This window comes from Harpia harpyja, chromosome 15 (genome assembly GCF_026419915.1).
Source record: "Harpia harpyja isolate bHarHar1 chromosome 15, bHarHar1 primary haplotype, whole genome shotgun sequence".
NCBI lineage: Eukaryota > Metazoa > Chordata > Aves > Accipitriformes > Accipitridae > Harpia > Harpia harpyja.
Window position 1 is genome coordinate 17,388,820 of NC_068954.1, and position 21,537 is coordinate 17,410,356.

Here is a 21,537-nt window from a genome sequence, read left to right on the forward strand (position 1 = left end):
ATTCTCTCTCATCAATATCACAACTGGGTAAAAAGAGAGGACCGCATCAGGGACTGAATGGGACTACCCTAAATCCCATCAGCTGGAAACATTCCCCAAAGAACTGATTATGACCAGCTGGCTGCAAACTACAGACATTTGGTCTAGACTCACAAAAACATTTGATGTGTCTCCATCCCACTGATTTCAGCAGGCACAGACTTTTAAATACTTGTAGGAATCTGGGTCATCTCCCCTTCATAGCCCCTGCTTTAAGAGTTCTGTGGTTTCAAGTAAACTTGGGACTGACTTAGACATGGGAAACCTCTAGCTAGTAGGATGTAGTCAGAATCTGCTCTTTTTGTGCCCTCTGATTAATGTGAAATCGAGGCTGAAAATTTTCCATTCATAATTAAAACTCCAGTTCTTCCATTTGGCCCCATCCTGTTTGGCTCACTGAAGAGTGCTTTTAAGCCTTACTGGCTTCATTTGCAAGATTGGTCCCCAGTGGACACTACTGTCGTTGTAGCATTATGCTTGATTTTGTTTTCCTGAGAAGCAAGAGACTCTCTCTTCCAGGGACACTAAAATCTCCCTTTATAAATACAAGCAGAAAGCATGAAAAAGTGAAGTAAAAGCAACATGAACACAGAGTAAACCAAGTTGGGTTTTGCTGGTTTCACAATTTCAAAGCAAATTGATACATGCATTTTATAATACATGTTATAACTACTTTATTGTGGGAAGCTTTTAGGCGTGAGAATTGTTGGAAGAGGATTTTTTGTTGGGTTTATTTGGTTTTTGTGGTAATTTGGTTTTTGTTTGGGGGGTTTGTGGTGTTTTGTGTTTTTTTGGTTGGTTTGGGTTTTTTTTTTAGTTTTTAATTTTGTAAGGCGAAAGGCTAGGCCATGAGACATCTTCCTAAGCCAAGAATTTTTTAAGAACAGTGGTTGCTAAAACACAAATTGTCTTCAACATGAAGAGCTGTTATAATTCACAAATACAGCCTTTGTAATGGCCTTAAAAAAATTTCAACATGTTTTTCTTAAGTAATTCTTACCAAATTTTTGAAGAGTGCAGTTAATTCCTTTGTAAACACAGAAAATTTTAAAAACGCTGTTCCCAAATCTGGGTCATCCCTGCAAACACAGTTGCCTCCGAATTTCTCCAGTGCTTGTGTATACTGTTCTTCATTTTCCACGTGAGCTTCAAAAAGAGCAAAACATGAAAATATCATCAGTAGATAAAAGGTTATTGAAATTACAACTGAGGGTTTTTTTAAAAAAAATAACTTTTCAGAAGATTTCTCGCTAAAAATGTTGACTTGATACAATAAACATTTATTATTCATATTTTAACGCTGATATGCCAGAAGTATGACGTTTCTCACTAATTCTGGTTTACGTGTATCTATCCACATGCTGTACAAAGGACAATGTGTCATCAAGACAAGGCAACCATCTGACAGGAATCCACTCTAGAAAGACCCACAATATTTCTGCACCATACCTAAGATCGCATAACAATTACCAACTCCTATAATGAACTTCTAGAGTCTTTTATTAATGGTCTCAAATTTTAACTGCGTGCTGTTATGTTTAACTGTGTGCTGAACAAAGAAACAGAGGGGATCAAGTGTGTTGGCAGAGTTCTGGATCTCTACAATAGAAGGCAATAGATCAAATAAGACTCTCAAGTCATCTTAGGAAATTGGACTACAAACTACATTACAGATGAGGACAAAACCCCTATCTATGTTAACTCTCCGATTCAGAGCAGCAGTGGGAATCAGAAGCAAATCCTAGCAGTCTGCATTTACCACAGACCAGTTCAGTTCTCAAAGCAGTTTTGGTTCACAACAACTAGATTCCTTTCTGAGACAATGAAACCAGAGGCTCTGCCCCAGAAGTGGTCCAGTGCTTAACAGAGACAGCGGGTTCTGAATCACTGTATGGGCTGCACCAATGCAAGTCATCTAGCACACAGCTAATGCTTCTGCCCTTCAGAAAGCTTTGAGCTGCACATATTGGGGGGTTATTCAGCCCAGGGAATCAGATGAAATCTAGGCCTAAAGCAAGTTCCCCTGACTCAAATACAAAGGAAATCTGAGGGGCCTCAGACTTAACTACTTTGACCTACTGATTTACTCCTAGGACACCAGATTACTTGCTTCTGTAGACACACATAAGAAGTCCCTGTCAAATTGATCTATGGAATAAAACAAAAAGTGTTTTTGAACCCAAGCTTAGTGACCATGTCAAGCTTGAGCACATGGACAAAGCACACCAAGTTGGCACCTAAGAAAGTTAATGTTGCCTAGTTCTTATTCTAGCTGTGGCCAATTTCTAACACTTCAGAGGAAGTCAGGAAAAGAAACCCATATCCTAGAAAACAAGTTATGCATTAATAAGAACAAAGACCCTTTCTTGGTCATCACGAGACCAGCATAAACCCCGAAGATTATTTGGAGAGGATTAATCTGTTCAAACAAGCAATGATCTGGTTTCATTTCAAGCCCATTTGTACATGTCAACACATTTAATATCCAAAGGATTCTTGATGCAATGCCCTTTCTCCAAATTTCTATGAATTAGTTATACAACCCGTTCAATAAACCTAGCACGCTCCAACTTAAAATCAAGCCTGTCTGTTCATATTCCTATTTGGACAGCCATTCAAGAACTTTATTTCTCAAGTAGTTACAAATTTTCTTTAATTTCCAATACATGAAACTAAAACCTTGTGGAGTAGTAGTATAATATCACGTAATTAAAGACTGTTATAATGTGCATGCATATTTGAAGTTACACAAACGGCATTAATTCTACAAGTTTCTATCTTAAGCACTTGAATTTGCAGCCTGTAAAAGATAGTTTGCATATAGCCATTCAATTTAAAAACTAAGCCCTAGCACTGAACTGTACTTAGTTTTCATCAGCATCCACAGCAGGGGCTGCACACCTACCAAACCTTTTGCTACCTGAGCTGTAGGATGAAGTAAGGATATTCAACTAATACTATTGTGTGATGTACACACACCTGAACAAGCTTTGAACGAACTGGTACAGACAGCAAAAGACCGGATGTGGCAGGTCACAACTCCTCTAGTTCACACAGCTATCCAGTAAGGTGAATTATTTCCATATTGCTTTCTGTATTTTTACTGCTTCCTGCATCCAGCTTGGTGTATTTGAACCCAGGTGAGGGTAGAGGTCAGAGCACAACTCATACAGCAAAAAGAGAAGGCTGCCACTGCCCTAAAACAAGGTGAAAAGGCTGCTACCATTAATTGTTGTAGTTAGATGTGCAATCAGCAGCTGAACCATGCTGACTTTTCACCTTAGGAAACAAGAGCTTTGTATTCCATACAGCATCCCCAAGAGTTTTCTATTCCCCAGCATCCTAGGGACTGTTCTTCTGGGTCTATGTGTCAGATTAAAGAAAGCCAACAAACCAGCAGCTCAACAGCAATTCTGAGACATTCCCCAAAATGCCGATGGTAGTTATTGCAGCAATACTATCAGCTGAGCTAGTACTCCACATGTGCTTCTGAAGAACACAAAATTGTATTTTGTCATGGAACCCTCCAAAATACTCTCCCTGCCCTGTGTTTTCTTCCTGATGGATTTTAAAAGTTTCTCTACAAACAAAAGGCTTGGAATCTATCAAAAAAAAGAAATCCGAGCCAGGTTTGTTTGAGGGTTTAGAGGCTTTTTTAAGTAAGAAACTAAATTATGTATAAATTGGAGTCACTACGTAATCCTCCATAAAAGTTTCTAAATTCACACATTAAAAAAAAAAGCCAAAACATGTATACTTAATATTCAGGGAACCTATATTTAAAATCCAGTAACTGTGTTTTTATGAGTGCAGGGCCACAGTTTTTGTTTTGTCTAAAGAAACCCCAAGGGCTGGCAAGTGGCTGGGTTAGTGATATTTCTACTGGTGGAAGAGAAATACCTCCAAACCTTTATTGTCAAGATTGGGCACCATGAATTTAAAAACTAGGCAAGGTACTGATTTTATGCAAAAACTGTAGTGATTTGCTACAATGCTGTAACAAGTACATTGATTGTGAGGCATAGTCAAGCACTTAAAAATTAAAAAAAAAACCAAACAAAAAAACCCACCAAACCGAAGAAAGGGTGCCAAATAAGTATGTAACAGATGACACAGCTCCAGATGAATCTTAAACTGGACCCTCCACAATCCAAAGATAACAGCTTCATTACATTAGGCAAGAAGGAACTTCCTTTTCAATTAGCCGATAAGAATTACACCGTAACAGCAGTTCCTGTTATAACCTTGTATCGGAACACCAACAGGCCCACAAGTTCTGTCAGATATTGGTGGCTCTCCAAGGTTGCCAGGCCTATCTATTTTGCATATAATATAGGTTTTGTTAGCTGTAATTGCTATGAACTGCAAAGCAAGAACAAAGCCAACAAAATGCTGTTTCTTATCCACAAAAACAAATGCTGCTGCTTATTTACAAAATGCTGCTGATCCACAAAATCAAAAGCTTCAGTTATTTTTTCAAAGAAGATAAACACACAAAACTCCATGAGATTGGCACACATAAAAATGCATGCAGCAATAGTTCTTTGTATTTTTATCAGTGTTGTAAGAGAAATATCTGACTTTGCAGCTCATCAGCTCTCTCTTGTCATGAAGTTCTCAACATACATAACTGGAAGCCACCAGAAGGGTGAGGTTTCACAAAGCAGTAGAGCCAATGTAGGTTCTTACTGCTGCCAAACAGAGTAATTTCACCACTCCCATGCCCTCAGCTCTCGATGATACATGTGTCTTACCATTTCAGGTGCTCATCTAATCCCAGTTGATTTCACTGCCTATGCAGCTTTATGAGCTAAAAATCTCATCAAGGGATCTGCCAAGCACCAGGGTGGCAGAAGAAGCAGGTAGCCCAGACCTGATAGAAAGAGGAGAGCATGGCTTCCCCACTTGGTAGCAGTATGCCAGCTAGATAGCTTCAGCTACCTCAAAAAATTTCATGCTTACTAAGCTCATCATCAAGCAGCTAGTTCAAGACTGCTATTTAAAATGTAAATTTTTCTCTTCTCAGAGTTACCCATATAACTCTTTCTGATTCAGTAAGATGACTGACTGTTTAAATCCTCCAATTTCACCAATATAAACTAGCAGGAATTATTATGTACTTACCCAGACCAGATATGTTTATGGCTTTGACAGATTTCTTCATTTTATAGAGAACAGTTCGGTCAACATCCAGAGCCTAAAACAAAAGAGAAAAATTAAATGTAAAATATCGGATTGTCCCCTGGTAAACCTGTGCCCTGGAAACCTTCTGTAATTATAACACTATTATGTTAGTTAATTTTATTTCTGTAATTAATAAATTACTTGCCAGTTGCTCCCATCACCATCCATAGAACCTATTCTGTCCCCTTGTCCACAGAAATACATCCTCCCTCTTTTGCTGATGACCAGCATCACGTATACCCAGCAGCATCTGAAATGAAACTATTTACACAATATCTTCTTCCTATGTTAAATTATTAAAGAAGCTTAAAACAGTTTCAACCTATTGTATGTTCTGACACTGAAGAAACAAGCAATATCACTTCCCCAGGCAGAATATTAAAAATGGAATTTAATTTCAGTTTTCCTGAATAATTTAGTTCATTAATTGCACTCCCAACCATATGAACCTTCTCACTGCTGTGCTGAAAAAAATAAATTGCATATGTCTCAAATATCCTTCACACATTTTATCACTAGGCAAAGCTTTTTCAAAGAAAGAAGTGGAAGCAGGCAATCATTTTGCTTACTGAAGTGAAATATGGGCAGACCCAAAAATGTACAATTGTTCCGGAACAGAGATGCAGAATTATGGTTACACAAGTTACTAAAAAAAAACCCAAAAACCAAACACCAACCTTTGTGAAACTGCAAGAAAATTTAAGTATGAGTTCCAGAGATGGTCATGTCTTTAGACCCCACTGAAGAACAATACCAAACACTACAAATTGTATTATGCCAAGAGCTGTTTAACATGATGGATGCTTAAAAAACAAACAAAAAGCACCAAATTCATTCCAGTTTTCATTCAAAATATTTCAGCGAATCACAGCAGCTACACATCTGACCTACTGTTGTTTTATTGTTAATAATTTGTGTAAGAGAAATGACGTGGAAAAGTCAGTCCCTAGGACCCTATCCAATTATTTTAAACTGAATGTAAAAAGAAATATTATCCCTCATATTTACGGGAGTATTCTTAAACTGAATCCATTCAGACCACAAATAGCTGGGCAAAATCTCTGCAGCATTCCATGGAAACCAACAGTTTTAGATGTTGCCCTAACATTAACGTTATAGTGTCATGGTACAGATATATCCATTGGAAGTTTTACCTCCAGCATCTTTACAGTTCACATCTGAAACATTAGCAGAAGAAATGCAGAGGCCTTTTCACCTGGAATTCTGAAGAACAGAGGAAGGGGAAAAAAAGCCCTAAGAAAGCCCATAAAAGTCACACACAGATCTATTCACCCTCTTCAGCAATCTGAATTGCATCCACTATAACAAACCTGTAAACAGTGCGATCTCAAAGGTTAGATTAGTCACCTGTCTGGATGGGAGTACACGAACTAAACTCCCTCATTGTGTATTTGGTGATTTCTAAAAATAATCTCAGAAAAGCACCATCTGATCAGCTGACTACAGAGGAATGATAATTTCATCGATGACTGCATCAAAGGCAACTACCCTCTTGGAGACAAAGCAAAAAGAATGTCTCCAACTACAAGTATTACAAGTAACAGTCCAAAGAGAAGCCTGATGGCCAGAGACTGAGAAGTTACAGATTCAGTTTCCAGCTAAGTGTCAGATTTGCATGTGCAGTTGATAAATTATTTGACCTCCGCACCTTAGTTTGGGGGAGGGAGAGAAGAAAAAAAAGAAGACGGTACTTCTTAAAAAAGAGAAGTGTTGGAAAGATACATGCATTGCATGAATTATGAACCACTTGTACTACTGTGGTCAGGGATCCAGACAGGCCTATGGATTCATAAAATCTTCTGGCCCATGACTGCCTCAGTCAGGAAGCACAGACTCTGGGTGAGGGAAAAACTTCAAGTCCTCTTCCTCAACCAAAGTCATCATTTTGGTTTGCAACTTCTCTCAACCAAGTCCCGCTTTCACTGGCATTAGGTAGCAGAAGAGCAAACCTGTAAGGCACAGCATAGCCAGGGTCCAAGAGGAATGATAGCTAATGTCCCTAACATACCAGTGATGACAATTCTAGCATCTAGCTCTATCAGCCAGCCGGTCCACGTAAAAATTCAAAACAAGGATGACAGGAAAAAAAAGCCCCACAGACAGTACTGAGGTCACCAGAATGAGCAAAACCTAAAGCCCTAGTGTGGTGAAAATGTACAGGACTGCCAAGTCAGGCTTCCTAGGGTCCTCCCTTCTTCCCCTGCTTGCCTTTTCAGCTGTGCCAGTGCAAGTGCTTGCAGGGATTTGTCATAAACTGCAGAAGAGAAGTGATCCATGTTTAAAATGATGCAAAGGGGAAAAAGAAAAAAGTTATTTTTCAGTTGGGTCAACTTTCCAAACCTGGCTAACAGGCAGTCCCTTGATACAACCCAACAGAAAAGACAACGGGAAAAACAGGAATGAGTAGGAGGACCAACATATCCAGGTGCTCCTGCTGAAGAATCCTCCAGGGACATTTCTGAACAAGAATTCAGTAGCTGCATGAGTGTGGCAAGCACTTTTACTATGCTGTTATCTTTACCAGCTACATCTTTTTTAACCTTTAGCATTACATTAGTCTCAACATTTCTCCACATATTCATTCACCACAATAGAACAGGCTTTGTGTCTGTCTGGGAACTGCTACCACATTTTTATGGGGATAACAGACACCGAGTCTGTATAACGATGCTGAAACATCCAGGGAACCAATATGACTGGAGCAGGCTAAACACCACCTTGACTAACACTGACTTTGCTAGCTGAGGACTCAGCTCAGCTTCTGTTGAGGTAGATGATCCACTCCAAAAGCCATAACAAACAGAGAAAAATTATCCCAGTAGCAAACTATCCTACCTTTGTATCAAAGCAACATAGACTCAACTGGTTATTTCTTCCCTCTCCCAGTCAAAAAAAAACCCAACCAAAAAAAGTGAGGAATTGAAGTAATTTGTGACAGTCAGTACTCCATGCAATTTCATTTGCATATAAAACCTAAAAGTATACTGTAATTAGCAAAATGAACAAACTGTCACAAAAATAAACTATGTTTCACTCTTTAAAAATATGAGCGTTTTACTGTTGATTCAATTCATTGATGTGATAAATGAGAATGGGAAGAAATTCAACAGTAAAGTCTGCAAAGTTGTGTATCCAAGGTAAAAATACATATATGAACTGGGAGATCAGTCAGAAAAAAATAAGGAGAATAAAGGGATCTGGCTTACCAGATGTTTGCAGTATCACTGCAGGGTGCCAAAGTGATATAGCCATGAAAAACAAAACCATGAAGATACAGGAGATCATCTTCCCCCAAAGACAAGGAAACAAACAAAACAAACAAAATCCCAAACCCCACCTCACTGAATACTACATACTCTCTGAAATGCAAAAAAGGTCCAAAATGTTGGTCTTGACAGCTTACATGTCTCTCTCAACCACTGGATTTTTGACTCTGATAAACACTTACGGAGAAATTACCCAGACAAAATGGGAGGCAATGTAGGTGTTGCTTTCATCCGCTAGTATGTGAAGCATAGAATGGAACAAAAAGTCTTTCTTGAACTGGTTTGGTTTTATAATTACATTACTGGGAATAAGCTGTAGTAAACTTAAAATCGGCTAGGTCAAGCAGATAGCTAGAGGGAATTGGAATGTACTTATTAAATAAACAAAAAAAAATCACAACATGCTTAAATAAATAAATAATTTTAAAAAATTAAAAAGCACGAAATGTAGGAAGAACAGGCTGCCTTCCCGAAATGATCCCTAGTCACTCAAGGTGTTTGGGCTATCATCTAGGGAACTAATGATCAATAGGATTTTGTTTGGATAATATGGCACTGATTGCCTATACCTTGTGCTTGTTCAGTTACCCTGACAGATAGGCTGTAGGTAGCCTCCTCTCTCCTGAATGGAAAGGGTCCTACCTAAATTCCTGACTGGTGGTAACAAAGAAGAAAAAGAAATATTTAAGCTAAAAACTAATGTTAGTATAAGAACAGCTGAGTAAAAGCTGTACCTGAACAAACTGTGACTTGAAATTGGGAAAAACAAATCCAATTCTGGAAAGCTTTCCAAACAGAGGATATAGGGTAACAGATGCCTAGCCATTTCAAGAGGGACCTGAATAAATTTATGAAAGATTATTATGTTGTTTCCTATTGTGGTAAGAAATTAAGACTTGCTCCTGTAGGAGGTTTCTTCTAGTCCTCCATTCCTTTGCAAAATCTTTTGATAATGCTGCATTTAAGAGCGGCTATGTATGCCTACAGATTAATGGACAAAATACTGAAAAACTTTGTATCTTTAATACTGTATTTTAGTCTTGCTTATAGACCAAAAAATGGGGAGGGGGACTTTGCCTTTGTTTAAATGAAAGACATTGGCACCTATTCACAACTAGTGTTTCAAAGGAGTCATTTCAGCATAAAATTTGAAAATGTTAGCTCTTTAGTACCATTCTTCCTATTTTCTCATCCTTTTCTTTGTCCAAATCTTAGCACTTAGAAATCAGTTTAAATACAGCTGTAGCTTTATTATACTTTGAATTTTTGATCCTGTATTTATTTCATAAATATACACACACCACACCAATGCACACACACTCCAAAATGCTACCCTCCCCTAATTCAACTGCTTTGTGTACTTTAATAGTTTTAGAAGCAGTGAAATTTAAAATGGCTTCTGACATTGCATATTCTAGCATTTCTTTTTACCCACTTAAAATGCCCAGTAAACCTCTGAACCAGAAAATAAGTGACCATGTAATTCAGATAGTGGGATCGTTTTGTCCTCTCATGTAATGCTGCTAGTTTTGACTCAGAAAACTCTATTGCAAGACTGTTTATTTTGGCATCTGTTTATTTCAGTGCAATGTAGTCAAAGAGGCCATATAAATAATTTTCATAGTCCCACTCTACTGATGAGCACTCAACTTCCCTCTTGTTAAAAACAGTAAATTGACCTTTGATTTAGGGAAAAAACCACCACATTCTATACAGTACATTAGAAAAGAAGCTACTTTATTGTAGAAGTGGTTCTATGCAGCGTGAACTGAAACAAACTCAAAAGTGACCTTCCTGACTGTGCCCTTTTCATTGCAATATTTTTCTGAATGCAGTATTTATGTCTTCTGTTCATTTATTTTTATGTGACTTCTAATGTTAATCTTCTGAAACCATTTTTAAGGTGAATTACTTTTTATATCAGAATCTATGTGGTGTTGCTGTAGCATATCCAGAGATCATAGTGATCACTTGTTTGACAAGCCTAAAACAATATGTTATGATCGGCCTGGTATTGATCTTGTTCTCCTGATGTGAATTTCAAGGCTTCTAAATAAATGGCAATATTGCATTAAAATACATGAATATTAGGAAATTTATCATCAAACTCAGTGCTCACATCAGTACTCTCCTTCAAAATGCATAGCTAATCTCTCTTAAAATGGGATAGAAACACGATTCAGTTTGAAAACTTTTACTTTACAACCTAAGGCCACACAGTGAAAACAATTACAAAAGACGTCTAAGTTCATTTGCCACGCTTGAAAAAGCTGTAATTTTTCATTTTTCTTGCTGTAGTTTCAACTAGTTTATCACTGTGCAGTTACCACACATGATCATATACCCCACAAAAACCCCAACCCTAAAATTACCTGCAATATGCAAATTTTTTAAAAATTGTAATTCATGTTGGTTTTTTCCTAGCAAGCTGAGGCTAACATTTTGTCAACCACCACAGATACGCTTTGGACACACTGCTAATGTATTTTTCACAGGGTATTCAGTAATACAAGCATTAGGTATTTGGGGTGCCACAGGCTGAAAATTTCAAAATTCCGATAATGAAGTAAATGTATTTCTGAGGCCCATATAGAGTGTAGAAGCAACAATTCAAATCATTACACAACGTATTTTAAAGTTCTATATGCCTCAGGAGAATTTAGCAACAAACATGCCTGCAATAAGTATAACAGGGAGAGCAACAAGCATATCAAAATAAACAGAAGAAAACACAGCTTTTAAGATGAACACTAGAGAAAGAAGGAGTCAACTACCAGTGATCAGTAGTAAAGCTTTTTTCCTTATGTAGGAACAATGTCCAGTTTCACTTGCCAAAGGCCAATTTCCATTTTAACTGCTTCAAAGCTTTCTACTCTGAACAATAAAATGTGCCAACTAATTAGAACCAGACCCATCTTACCAGGACGAAATCAGTCCGAGGTTACTGAAACTTCCTGAAATGTTATTCTACATCCTACTTCATATGCCACAATCTGCCCTGACACTTTAAAATAATAACAACAAAGCTGTTCCAAGTCTGTTTCACATTGCCTAGAAAGATTTAAGCCCACTGGGAAATACAACATTCAAGCATTTCATTGCTGCTTCCCCCCCCAAAAAAAACCAACTCAAAACTAGCATCAATCCAAAAATCTATATAGTCTAAATGGATTTGTGCAATATATAGGCTTCCTTCTTCTGGAAGGGGTATTGGCTCAAATTAATAAATACATTTAATACATTTCAGGTCGGCACAAAAAATGAATGTGTTATTTGCTCTTTTCAGTGGAGTGGGGGGAAAACAAACTGTTCTATTTTTATCATATTTAATTGGGGGAGGGAAAAAAAGAAGGAAGGCAGAAACTGAGTAATTGAACATCCCAAAGATGATTTTGGCACCTTTTACAGAAACAAAGGGTATGGGGAAAAACAGGGCAGTAGCAGCATAAATAGAGTCCCCAGACTCTAGTGGTTAGATGTTCATTAAGCATACTTTCTGTCAAACTTACAGCAGAATTCTGTGTCTTTATCTTATGTAAGTGTCCTTACACCAGTGCCTTATTTCTTTGTGGCCCAGAAAATAATTATTTATCTGTAGAGGAACAGAAAAATAGCCATACTGGGTCAGATCAACACTCCATTTAACCTGATATCCTCTATCAGTAGTGGCCAACAGCAGATGTTTAGGGCAGCAAGCAAAGAAAAGCACATACACATCCATCTCCCAGTTTCCAGCAATCAGTTTAAAAAGAAAAGGCTGAGACATTCTCAACCAGAAACACTATATAGCCCAACAGGCTATTCTCAAGAGAAACAAGAAGCCCAAGTTTTCTAACTCCAGACAAGGGAAAGAAAAAAAACCTAAACTTGACTTCTCGCAGCTCCGTATGAGTGTGACAGACTACTGTGGGAAGTAATGAGGGAGGAAGGGGAAGGAGTCAGCCATCATCTTTGTTCCATTTTTTATTTAAAACAGTTGAAAGTCTCTAATACATTCCTTTCTTATCTGCAGCAGCTTCATTTTAGAAACGCTAAAATTAACTGTTTCACATTTTGGGTTATTTAGATGGGGGTTTTGCTGAAAGTATTCATAGAATTGGATCTGAATTTGTGAAAAGTGTATGGTAACCTTTTTTTTTTTTCTTTTTTTTTAAAAAATAAAGAGTCCACTGGAACAACAACAACAACAACAACAAAAAATGCTTGGAAGTACTGCTAAAGCAGTTACAAAATTTTGGGAAATAAATTGTCAAGTAATTTGAAAAATAATCTTGGAGACAGGAAACTATGTGTTCTTCCCCATACTGCACATCTAACTGACAAAGATACAAATAAAATATTAACATACTGACTTTAGATCCAATATAAACAATTACCTTAACCATTATATCTTTAAAACAAAAATCTAATCTCACTCTCAATTTTAGCAATTTGTATTAACATATCGGGCTACTCAACAGCCATAAATCCTTCCGTACTTCACCCATTCCAGTATTTCAGAGTAAGTAATAATGCCAGAGGCTGCTGCAGATGCTGAACACAAATAGGAATGTCCTTCCCAAAAATAAAAGGATGCACAAAGAACCTTGGTCAGTTAGTAAGGAAAAGAGAAGTGATCAAGTAACTACTGTAGAGACAGCAGAGCAAGAACCAGCTCTTGTGCATTACTGGACTGGTCTTGTTTAAAAAGTAGCAGTATCAAGTTTTGAAGTCTTACCCAGCAAGCACAATCATTTGGCTTTTCTGGTGTATCTTTACAGGCAATCTGATGCTGTAATTAATCCTCTGTGACTCAAAAGATCAGAGATATCCACAGACATTCTATCTCAGTTTGTTATTTTTCTATTAGAAATGAACTGTCTACACTGCTGGCCTCAATCCACCTTTCTGTTACAGAAGGTGGTAAAAAGCTTCCTACATTATGTTATTCCCCTCCAAAACCCTCTTTCCATACTCCTACTGTTATGTCATTTCCTCCCTCCATGTATTAGTTTCTTTTCTAAATCCTCTCCAGTTTCCTTCCACTGATCACCTGGAACATTCAGGGAGGGACTGATACAAAGGGTAGAAAAAACCTTCACAGGCGTAGTTTGGGGCAAGGCATTCCAGCCTCTGAACGTATTCTAGAAGAATAATAGTTTTTAAAACTTTAGCTTTGGGTAATTACTTTATTTGGAGTGTGCATGTGAAGAAATGTTCCAGAACATTATATTATATAGTAGCTATGACAGTTAATTTGTATAAATAAGCTCTTAGGCATAAGACTTGTCTACTTAAAGAGACTGTGAAGGTACAGAGACAGACATGCGATAAAAAGGATAGGGTTTATGGCAGAATTGTCTCTGCAAAGTCCCTTTCCTCAAAAGCATTATTTCTCCAGCATCTGGGTTTGTTGTTCTTGTGGGCCCAATGCCAAGGCAATCTGTTTGAACAAGCACTGGTCTATCTGGCAGAAAAACGTAGTAAACATTTTGGCTCTAAACTATCGTGCATACAGCTAAGGGTATGCGTAGTGGAAAGAGGTAATACAGCTGCTTCGGGAAATTAATACTTGTAAGTAAAAGGCAATTCTGTTGCAAAGGTAAAAGATGGGAAAATTGACACTCCTCAATGTTGTCTACAAAAACCACAATTGAGCATGACGACTTTGTACAATGACTTCATTTTTTATTAAAACAAAGAAGTGATGCCTAAAACTCAGAATTCTTTAACAAACCACTTCTATCAACAAAGAGAAACCCCAAATCAAGAGGTTCAGAACGTACAAAATCTTACATCATTAATACATGTCACTACATGGTACTGTTGCACACTGAACAAAAAAGGTGCTGTATTTGTGTATTAATCATTCAATTTCCACACACTTCCCTCCCTACATTAAGTTGGAAATGCAACAGATACCTAAGGGGGGGGGGGGGGGGGGCAGACACCAAGCATTTTTGTATAATAAAACCTCTTGCCTAAGAGAAAAGAACAGAGGCCACTTATGTTAACTATTTCTCCAGAACACATCCACCTCCTGCATTAACCAACTTTTATACTGAGAAATATATTTTCCTTCTCTTTTCATAATTTCACCACCAACATTGCAGCTATCTGCTTTCAAAGACAAGATGACTGGACTTCACATACAGATCTCATAAGCAACATAATAGACTTGATGCACTTCCTCTTTACAGTGGCTCATTTTTAAACAAAAGGTGTTTAAATAAAACTCCCTTATTTATTATTTAATTGTTGTTTAATTTTTCAGTTGCCAATTCCTGATATCCATATCCATGTATTTAGTATTACATGCTTCAACATGCTAAGATATATCACTATGTAAAACAAAGTAACATAGATAACAAGATAAAGTTCCAGTGAGGACTGTCTTGAACAGCTAGGTAAACTTTACCACCCCTTTACCCGTGTCAAAATTCTCTGGTCCTCAGCCTGCAAGAGACTTTTCTCTAGCTTCACGTTTTTGCACTTCTGTCTGCTGTCAGCATCCATCAGAGCCCTTCATGGTTTGGAGCCCAGCTGTTGGAAGAGGCTGATCCTCACGCTGCACCACTCAACAGCATTTACGATGAGCTAGCCTGATGGGATTTTCCTTTTGCAGATTTCTCAATTCAGTACTCTTCTCCCTAGTATTAAGTCCTTTTATACATCACCAGAGCCAACGAGAATTAATCTTTGCAGAACATAATGCCCTTTTATTCTGCATATGACAAGCTTTTTAACTAGAGAATTTTGTTATTTATGGGAGTACTCCACAAGCAAAACACTTTCCAGATGATCAATAGTCTAATTTGGTTTTAGTAGTCTTGAAACCCTGTACTTGAAATGGGCAGATATCCCAGTTGCAATCCCTACAAAATGAAGAAAAACTAAATAGTAAGTTTTCCCTATATATGATGCACTTACTTTACCCTAAAAATGAAAAGCTTTGTGGTGTGTGCACATATCAACTGGATGCCATAAACTGACCTATCCCTCCCCATCCAGCACTCCTTTAACTTTTTCTTCATTTATCTGCTTTATTTATCCAATAATTCTAGGGACCAGAAATTAACCAAGAAAAGAAAAGAGTCTACAGCAATGTAGCACAATCAAACCTCAGTCTTAACAGGCCTCTGAGAACTTCTTAACAGAAATAAATAATAAAATCTGTATTACAAACATCTTTGGCAGAGATATATATGAGGGGGCCATTCTGAAAGGGAATAAAAGGCACACAAACTTTTATCTAGTTCATGATACACCTGGAACTTTTAGGACACCATACTCCCACAACAAAGAATGGCAGGTAACTAGAGGGACTCCAGAAGAGACAAAGACAAATCACCTCAAATGTACCAAGTATTCCTAGGGAAACACTGAACCAGCTGTCAAAATTAGGATAAGCAGAGGTAAAGCAATACATCAGACATCACCTCTCTATTATCAGGGTAGAAGTTTATGAAAGGCATCAATCTGTAACACTGGTGGCATATTCATTACTACAGCTTAGTTTTCTTCAGTGGAGAGTTGTTTCCTTTTACAATTTAATACATTTTGTATAGTTAACCGTTCTGTTTCATTAGCCAGTTCTTACATGAAAGCCCACTGTCAAATGATAAAACTCATTTTCTCTTGAAACACTGTAAAATTATTTGTATTCTATAGCAGCTTCCAGACTGTGATTTTCACTCCAACCTCTCTATAATTCAGAATACCATGTTCAAAAAAATCTCTGCATGGTCTCTCAGCATTAAAACTTTTTTCCCCATTAAAGTAACTGCATGACAGCATAATTAACAGCAGCTAATGCAAATATAAGATTAACCAACTTATGGCCATCAAACATTTGATAATGTATCCTCCTCTTGTGGTTAAATGGAAAAAAGAAATCGCACTAATTTCATTTTGTTGATGCTTTGTCATGCTGTAGCTATTGGTAAAGAGCTTGAGTTCTTGTATAAATGCATAAACATAATATTCTATTAATTTCCATTTGGGAATTTTTAAATGAAAGAATGCATCCAAACTGTCATATATTGTCATTCATTTTAGGTGCCCAACTAGAGAAATCTCAAGACACTATTACAGTCTTGAAAACAATGATCTTAAATTCTGCTGGAATTTCAACAGCTTAGAGTATAACTGAAATTTACAGTTCAGGCACTCCTGTCACGAAGGTCAGCTTCCTAGAAGTGTAAGTGAATCTTAAGTCACACAATTATTAGTGTACCAAACAGCAGATATAAAATACCCATTTACATCATATTTGATGTAAAACTAAAAGCTTTCCCCCCAGGGTGACCTTTGCCAAAGTAATTAGGGAGTTCATGCACATAGAAGATACCTACAAAATGGAGTAAACAGTACTTCCCTATACCACTGAGCATTAGGAAGGTAAATTTGTACACAGCTGCTACCTAAGACAAAACACTGAACAACTTCTGTATTTAAAATTGAAGCAGTTTAGAGCAGAGAAGCAGGTCCAGGCCTATGAGCACTTTTGTTGTGTTCTTAAAAGAAATAGGAAAGAGCTACTGAATCAACTGACTGAAACTGAAGAGACAAATGCCTGAATCTATATGTAACCAAGCACCACATGTTCTTGCACAATCACCACATCCATATGGCTTGGGGGACAGGGGAAGGCAGTGGCAAACCCTACTACTCCAACCCTAGCACAGAGAAGACTGACTGAAGATACTTACATGAAAAGCTTGTCATCCACAACCAGAGCAGTTAAGCAACAGAAGAGAATGAACTAAGCAAAAGAATGAATGAAACCAAACAAAAAGCAGCTTACAAAAGATTTACTACTTCATTGCTTCTTCAATGCTACTCTCTTCAGCGCCGCTAGCATCTAGTCTACATGGAGCTCAAAGTGTAGGAGGACTCTGCTGGGTTTTTTTTCTGTTGTTGTGTAACATACACCTACAGGTCTGGAAAACAAACAAATGATTAAAAACATGTGCCTTGCAAGACTCTATACTGCATGTTTTGCATGTGACAACAGAGCAGGGGCTCTGTTTTTGCATGTGCTAAGGAAATTTCCACTCCTATTGCTATAGCCAAACAGTAATCCTGTTTGATTGAAGGGGCTTAAAATGATTAGTAAATGCATTTATTTCTAAGTTGACTTCTAGAATACAGTCTAAGTTTCCATGAAATTGCATATCCTAGGAAAGAAATCTTTCACTAACAAAGAACAGAAACCATAAACCATGAGAAAATAATCCGTATGAATGTTCACATCACTCCACTCCTTTTTTCCCTTCCTATATGCCTTCTAAATGTAGAACAAAGCTTTCAGGAACATAAAAGTAATTTGTTCGGCTCTAATCACTTCAGCTGTTTTGATGTATCTACACACATACTTAGCATAATGCCTAGACAGAATTATAGATTTCAGACTAGAACTACATTGATAATCTGATCTTTAATCAGGGATAGCTGAGGGGTCCACAAACAGCAGATGGTTCTATATAGCATACTGCTCCAAGACAATGAGGAGCAGAGTTTCAGCCTTCCCTCTCAATTCTCTATTTCCTCTTGGTTTAACAAGTCAGATGCTAGAATTTATACTGCAGGTTCTTTCATGTTAACTTTTACAGCCACCTCTTAAAGAATATACTCCAAAGAAACACACTTCATTGCACAATGTCACTTCCATAGTAAATATTTCTGTGAAACAGAGTTCCCACATACAAAGAAGCAAATTTTTCAAATTCTGTCCAACACCTACTCACTTGAAAACAAAGCCTACTACTCTAGATGAGAAGTACTGAATCACACTACCCAAGCGTATTTCCTGCAAAGCAGCATTGCTCACAAGAAAAAAGCTATTCAGTTACAGTGCTGTATCTCAGCTCCTCCATCAATAAATTCTCCCCCATAAGGTAAATTATTCTCTCTTTCCAAATAAAATTGAGATATATATAACAGCTAATAAAGTCTGCATAATACTTAGTACTATGTCCCATTTTCTAGATACATAACATGCGGAACTCTTCTTCCACTCTCCTAAGGGTAGGGTGTAGCTATGACACTACCATTATCCACTTTCCTCCATCACTATCCCTTCCCTATATCCCTGCCTGCCTCCTTACTGTACTGATCCTTTTCACATTAGCCCTCCCTGCACATTCTCCGCCTGGCGTTTTCATCCTACTTCCTGCATAAACACTGCCGCACTCCCCCTTCCTTTGCAGTTCCTGTCAATTCTGATTCCTCTGAACTTCCTTAGACTTTTGATGCATTTCCTTATCCCCTCCTTAATGCTTCTGCCTACTTGCCAATTCCTGACCCTCCACTCCTCATATGCTATCACAGTACTTCTGCCTCTGGATGACTCTCGCAACTCCCAATTTGTCTTTAATTCAGATTCCATTTTCTTGCTCTTCACTTTTGACTGATCCTCGTATTACCTCTTAAGACACTTCAACTGTCTATTACTTTCCGAGTCTTACTTTTTCTTGTGTTCCCATTTTTTGTTGTTTCCTAGCCAAATTTACTCCTCCACTTAATCCCTACACTGATGTAAACTTCATGAAAGAAGTCTGGATTTAGTCCAAATAAAAGAACAACTGCATACAGTAAGCATTTTGCATACAGAAGAGCTGGAGCTTTGTGCTAACAAACATGAGACTGTGTGGGGAAAAGGCCAGGAAAAAAAGAGAAACAATCCTACCATCAGCTTGCAATAAAATCAATAGTTACGAGCACCAAACTTCTGTTTGTCCCATAACTTGATATACATTTTCTAGCTGGGTTGGGGGGGGGGGGGGGGGGGCAGAATCTGTCTCCATTAAAATGGACCAAAGCAGAGATTTTAACTTTACATGAAACCCGGGTGTAATCACCCTCTACAGCTTTACAAGCGTGATTCTCAGTAATTCTGTTTTTCCATAAGAAATTGCCAGCACTGATGCAAGAGTAAACAAGGAGCCACATAAACTCTCCTGATGTGAAGTTCTTGCACATCTGACTATGCTACAACTTAAAAAATGAAAGCAAATGGGAAAGTACCATCTTCCTGCATAGCAGTGACAGTTGCTGTAAATACTTGTTTACAGTATTTTTCAAGCATTTCTGGAAGCAGGAATGGGAACTGGTTACTTTGCTAGCCTGCCACTCATCCAGGGATACTTGCAATCTTTGAGTAGAACATATCTCCTCCTTGATTTAACAGTCATGGTCTGCATTTCTGCATCCATTGCAATCATTTTTACTAGCTGTAAATACTTCTCCTTTTCTCTCCATCCCTGCTTTTTTAACCCTCTGTGCTTTAATCACGTATCATCCTATTCTTTACAGGATTTGTTAGCAGTATTTGCTAGTCATCATCCTAGTTCTTTCCAAATCCTGGAAAATAAGTTAACCAGCCCCAACAAACTGAGTGCTTTCAGCTCACGGTTTTGTTTGTTGCTTTGGTTACTTGCATCTCTATTCTTACTACCCATTCTACCTTCTCCCATACTTTGAGCTCAAAAACTGCAGCAGAGCACTCATTTAGTTTTGGCAGTACCTACATTATCTTTAATACTACTACATTCTAACTGTGTATTATCCTTTCTTTTTCTCCTCACAATGCTATGTGCTTGAAGAGTGTTTTTGTTTTCTTTACTGCCTGCTGTCATTCCTAAAGAAACTTGACTTTTGCAAATTTGTCTTTTACCTTTACACATACTCTTTAATGAAAAACTTTCTTCTGACTACCTGGCTTTTTATTCCCATTTTTGACAGGCTCTGCTCATTTGTGACATTCTTCTTGGGGTGGTTCAAGTCTGTAGTTTTTCCCATAATTTTCCCCTTTCTTGGGATACTTCATGAACATTCTTCATGCTTTATTACATAAACTCTTCAGTTCTGCTGACCTCACCAGCTCTCAGTTTAATGACTTTTTCTCTAAATACAATTTTTTCTCGTTTTGCCTTGTTTTCGCTTTTAATTTCTTTGTTTTGCTTTTAGTACACAATTAATCGAGCCCCAACTATTCAACAAACACTTCACTTGTTTCCAGTCTGATCAACAACATCCACTTAATTCCTGCCTTTAAATCAGTGATTCTCACGTTAGCTTCTCCTGCTTCTGTCTGTTTCCTTCCGTAAAAGTCAGCATCTTGGCTTGTCATCACAGATGCCTGACCATAATGTGTCTGAAATACAGCTCTTATTTATTCCTCTTGCACTATTCCTCCATGCTTGCAGTGTTAGCAGACAGCCCACTTTACCAGACCATAACCAACGGGTTCTCTTAAACTGAAACCTGTTTATCATCAACCATGTACACCCCTTCTGCATAGTATCTCTAAAATATAGCCTTTCACTCTAAGCTAAGGTTTCTACCCATGATCTCGTAACTTAATTTGATTATTTCAACATTCTGGCTTTGACAAATACAGTCTTCCTCAGTCACATCCACTCATGATACTAAACCTTTCAGTTTGTCTTCTATACAATGAATCCCTCTCCATACTTGTAACAGCACTCTCCTTTGCATTAAATGTAAGACAGTGGTCTTTGATTCTAATTCTTATTAGTAGGCAACACCAATCATCTCCTGTTCACTCATGACTCCCCCTCCCTCTGATCAGACTAACTCCAGCCACAAACACCCATTTGTTTTTTTAGAATCACCCCTTCATGTTTTCCTGCCAATGCTTAGTTGGTACTTATCTTACCAATAATTACATTTTATAACATCCACAAACTCTTCTGAGCTCTACAGATCATTAAACATAGACTGGGAAGGGGAGCAACAGTGGAAGATATCCCCGCAGCTGGAGAAGCTGCAGAAAGATTTCACTCAGAGAACACCTCTTCTTCCCTCTCTAGCAACTTCATGAAGAATATAACATTTATTTAGAGCCAGTGAGGATGGAGGGCAAGTGAAGACTCTTGCTGCTAGCCCATCCTTCAGAGACAGTCCAGCTTAGCGTGACGCCCATCTGAGCCCCAGCCATGGCTCTAGTACCATGGACAGGGCTGGGCCAAGGCTGCTGCGGAGGGGGCAAGGCTAGGGAGTTCCATGAGGTAGGGCAAAGCAC

At 38.0% G+C, this 21,537-nt stretch overlaps 1 protein-coding gene across 4 annotated transcripts in view; it reads right to left on the bottom strand.

Annotated features, from left to right (window-relative positions):
- The window catches only part of ASAP2 (ArfGAP with SH3 domain, ankyrin repeat and PH domain 2), a 92,803-nt gene that overhangs the window by 63,675 nt on the left and 7,591 nt on the right, over window positions 1-21,537 (bottom strand). For 3 of the 4 annotated variants that reach the window (XM_052809431.1, XM_052809433.1, XM_052809429.1), the window contains exons 2-3: window positions 5,164-5,236; window positions 1,040-1,185 (exon numbers count right to left, since the gene is read on the bottom strand). In XM_052809431.1, coding sequence (XP_052665391.1) covers window positions 1,040-1,185; window positions 5,164-5,236 — 219 coding nt within the window. Of the gene's footprint in view, window positions 1-1,039; window positions 1,186-5,163; window positions 5,237-17,200; window positions 17,291-21,537 lie in introns of those variants that run through there. The other variant, XM_052809432.1, reaches the window with a different exon arrangement.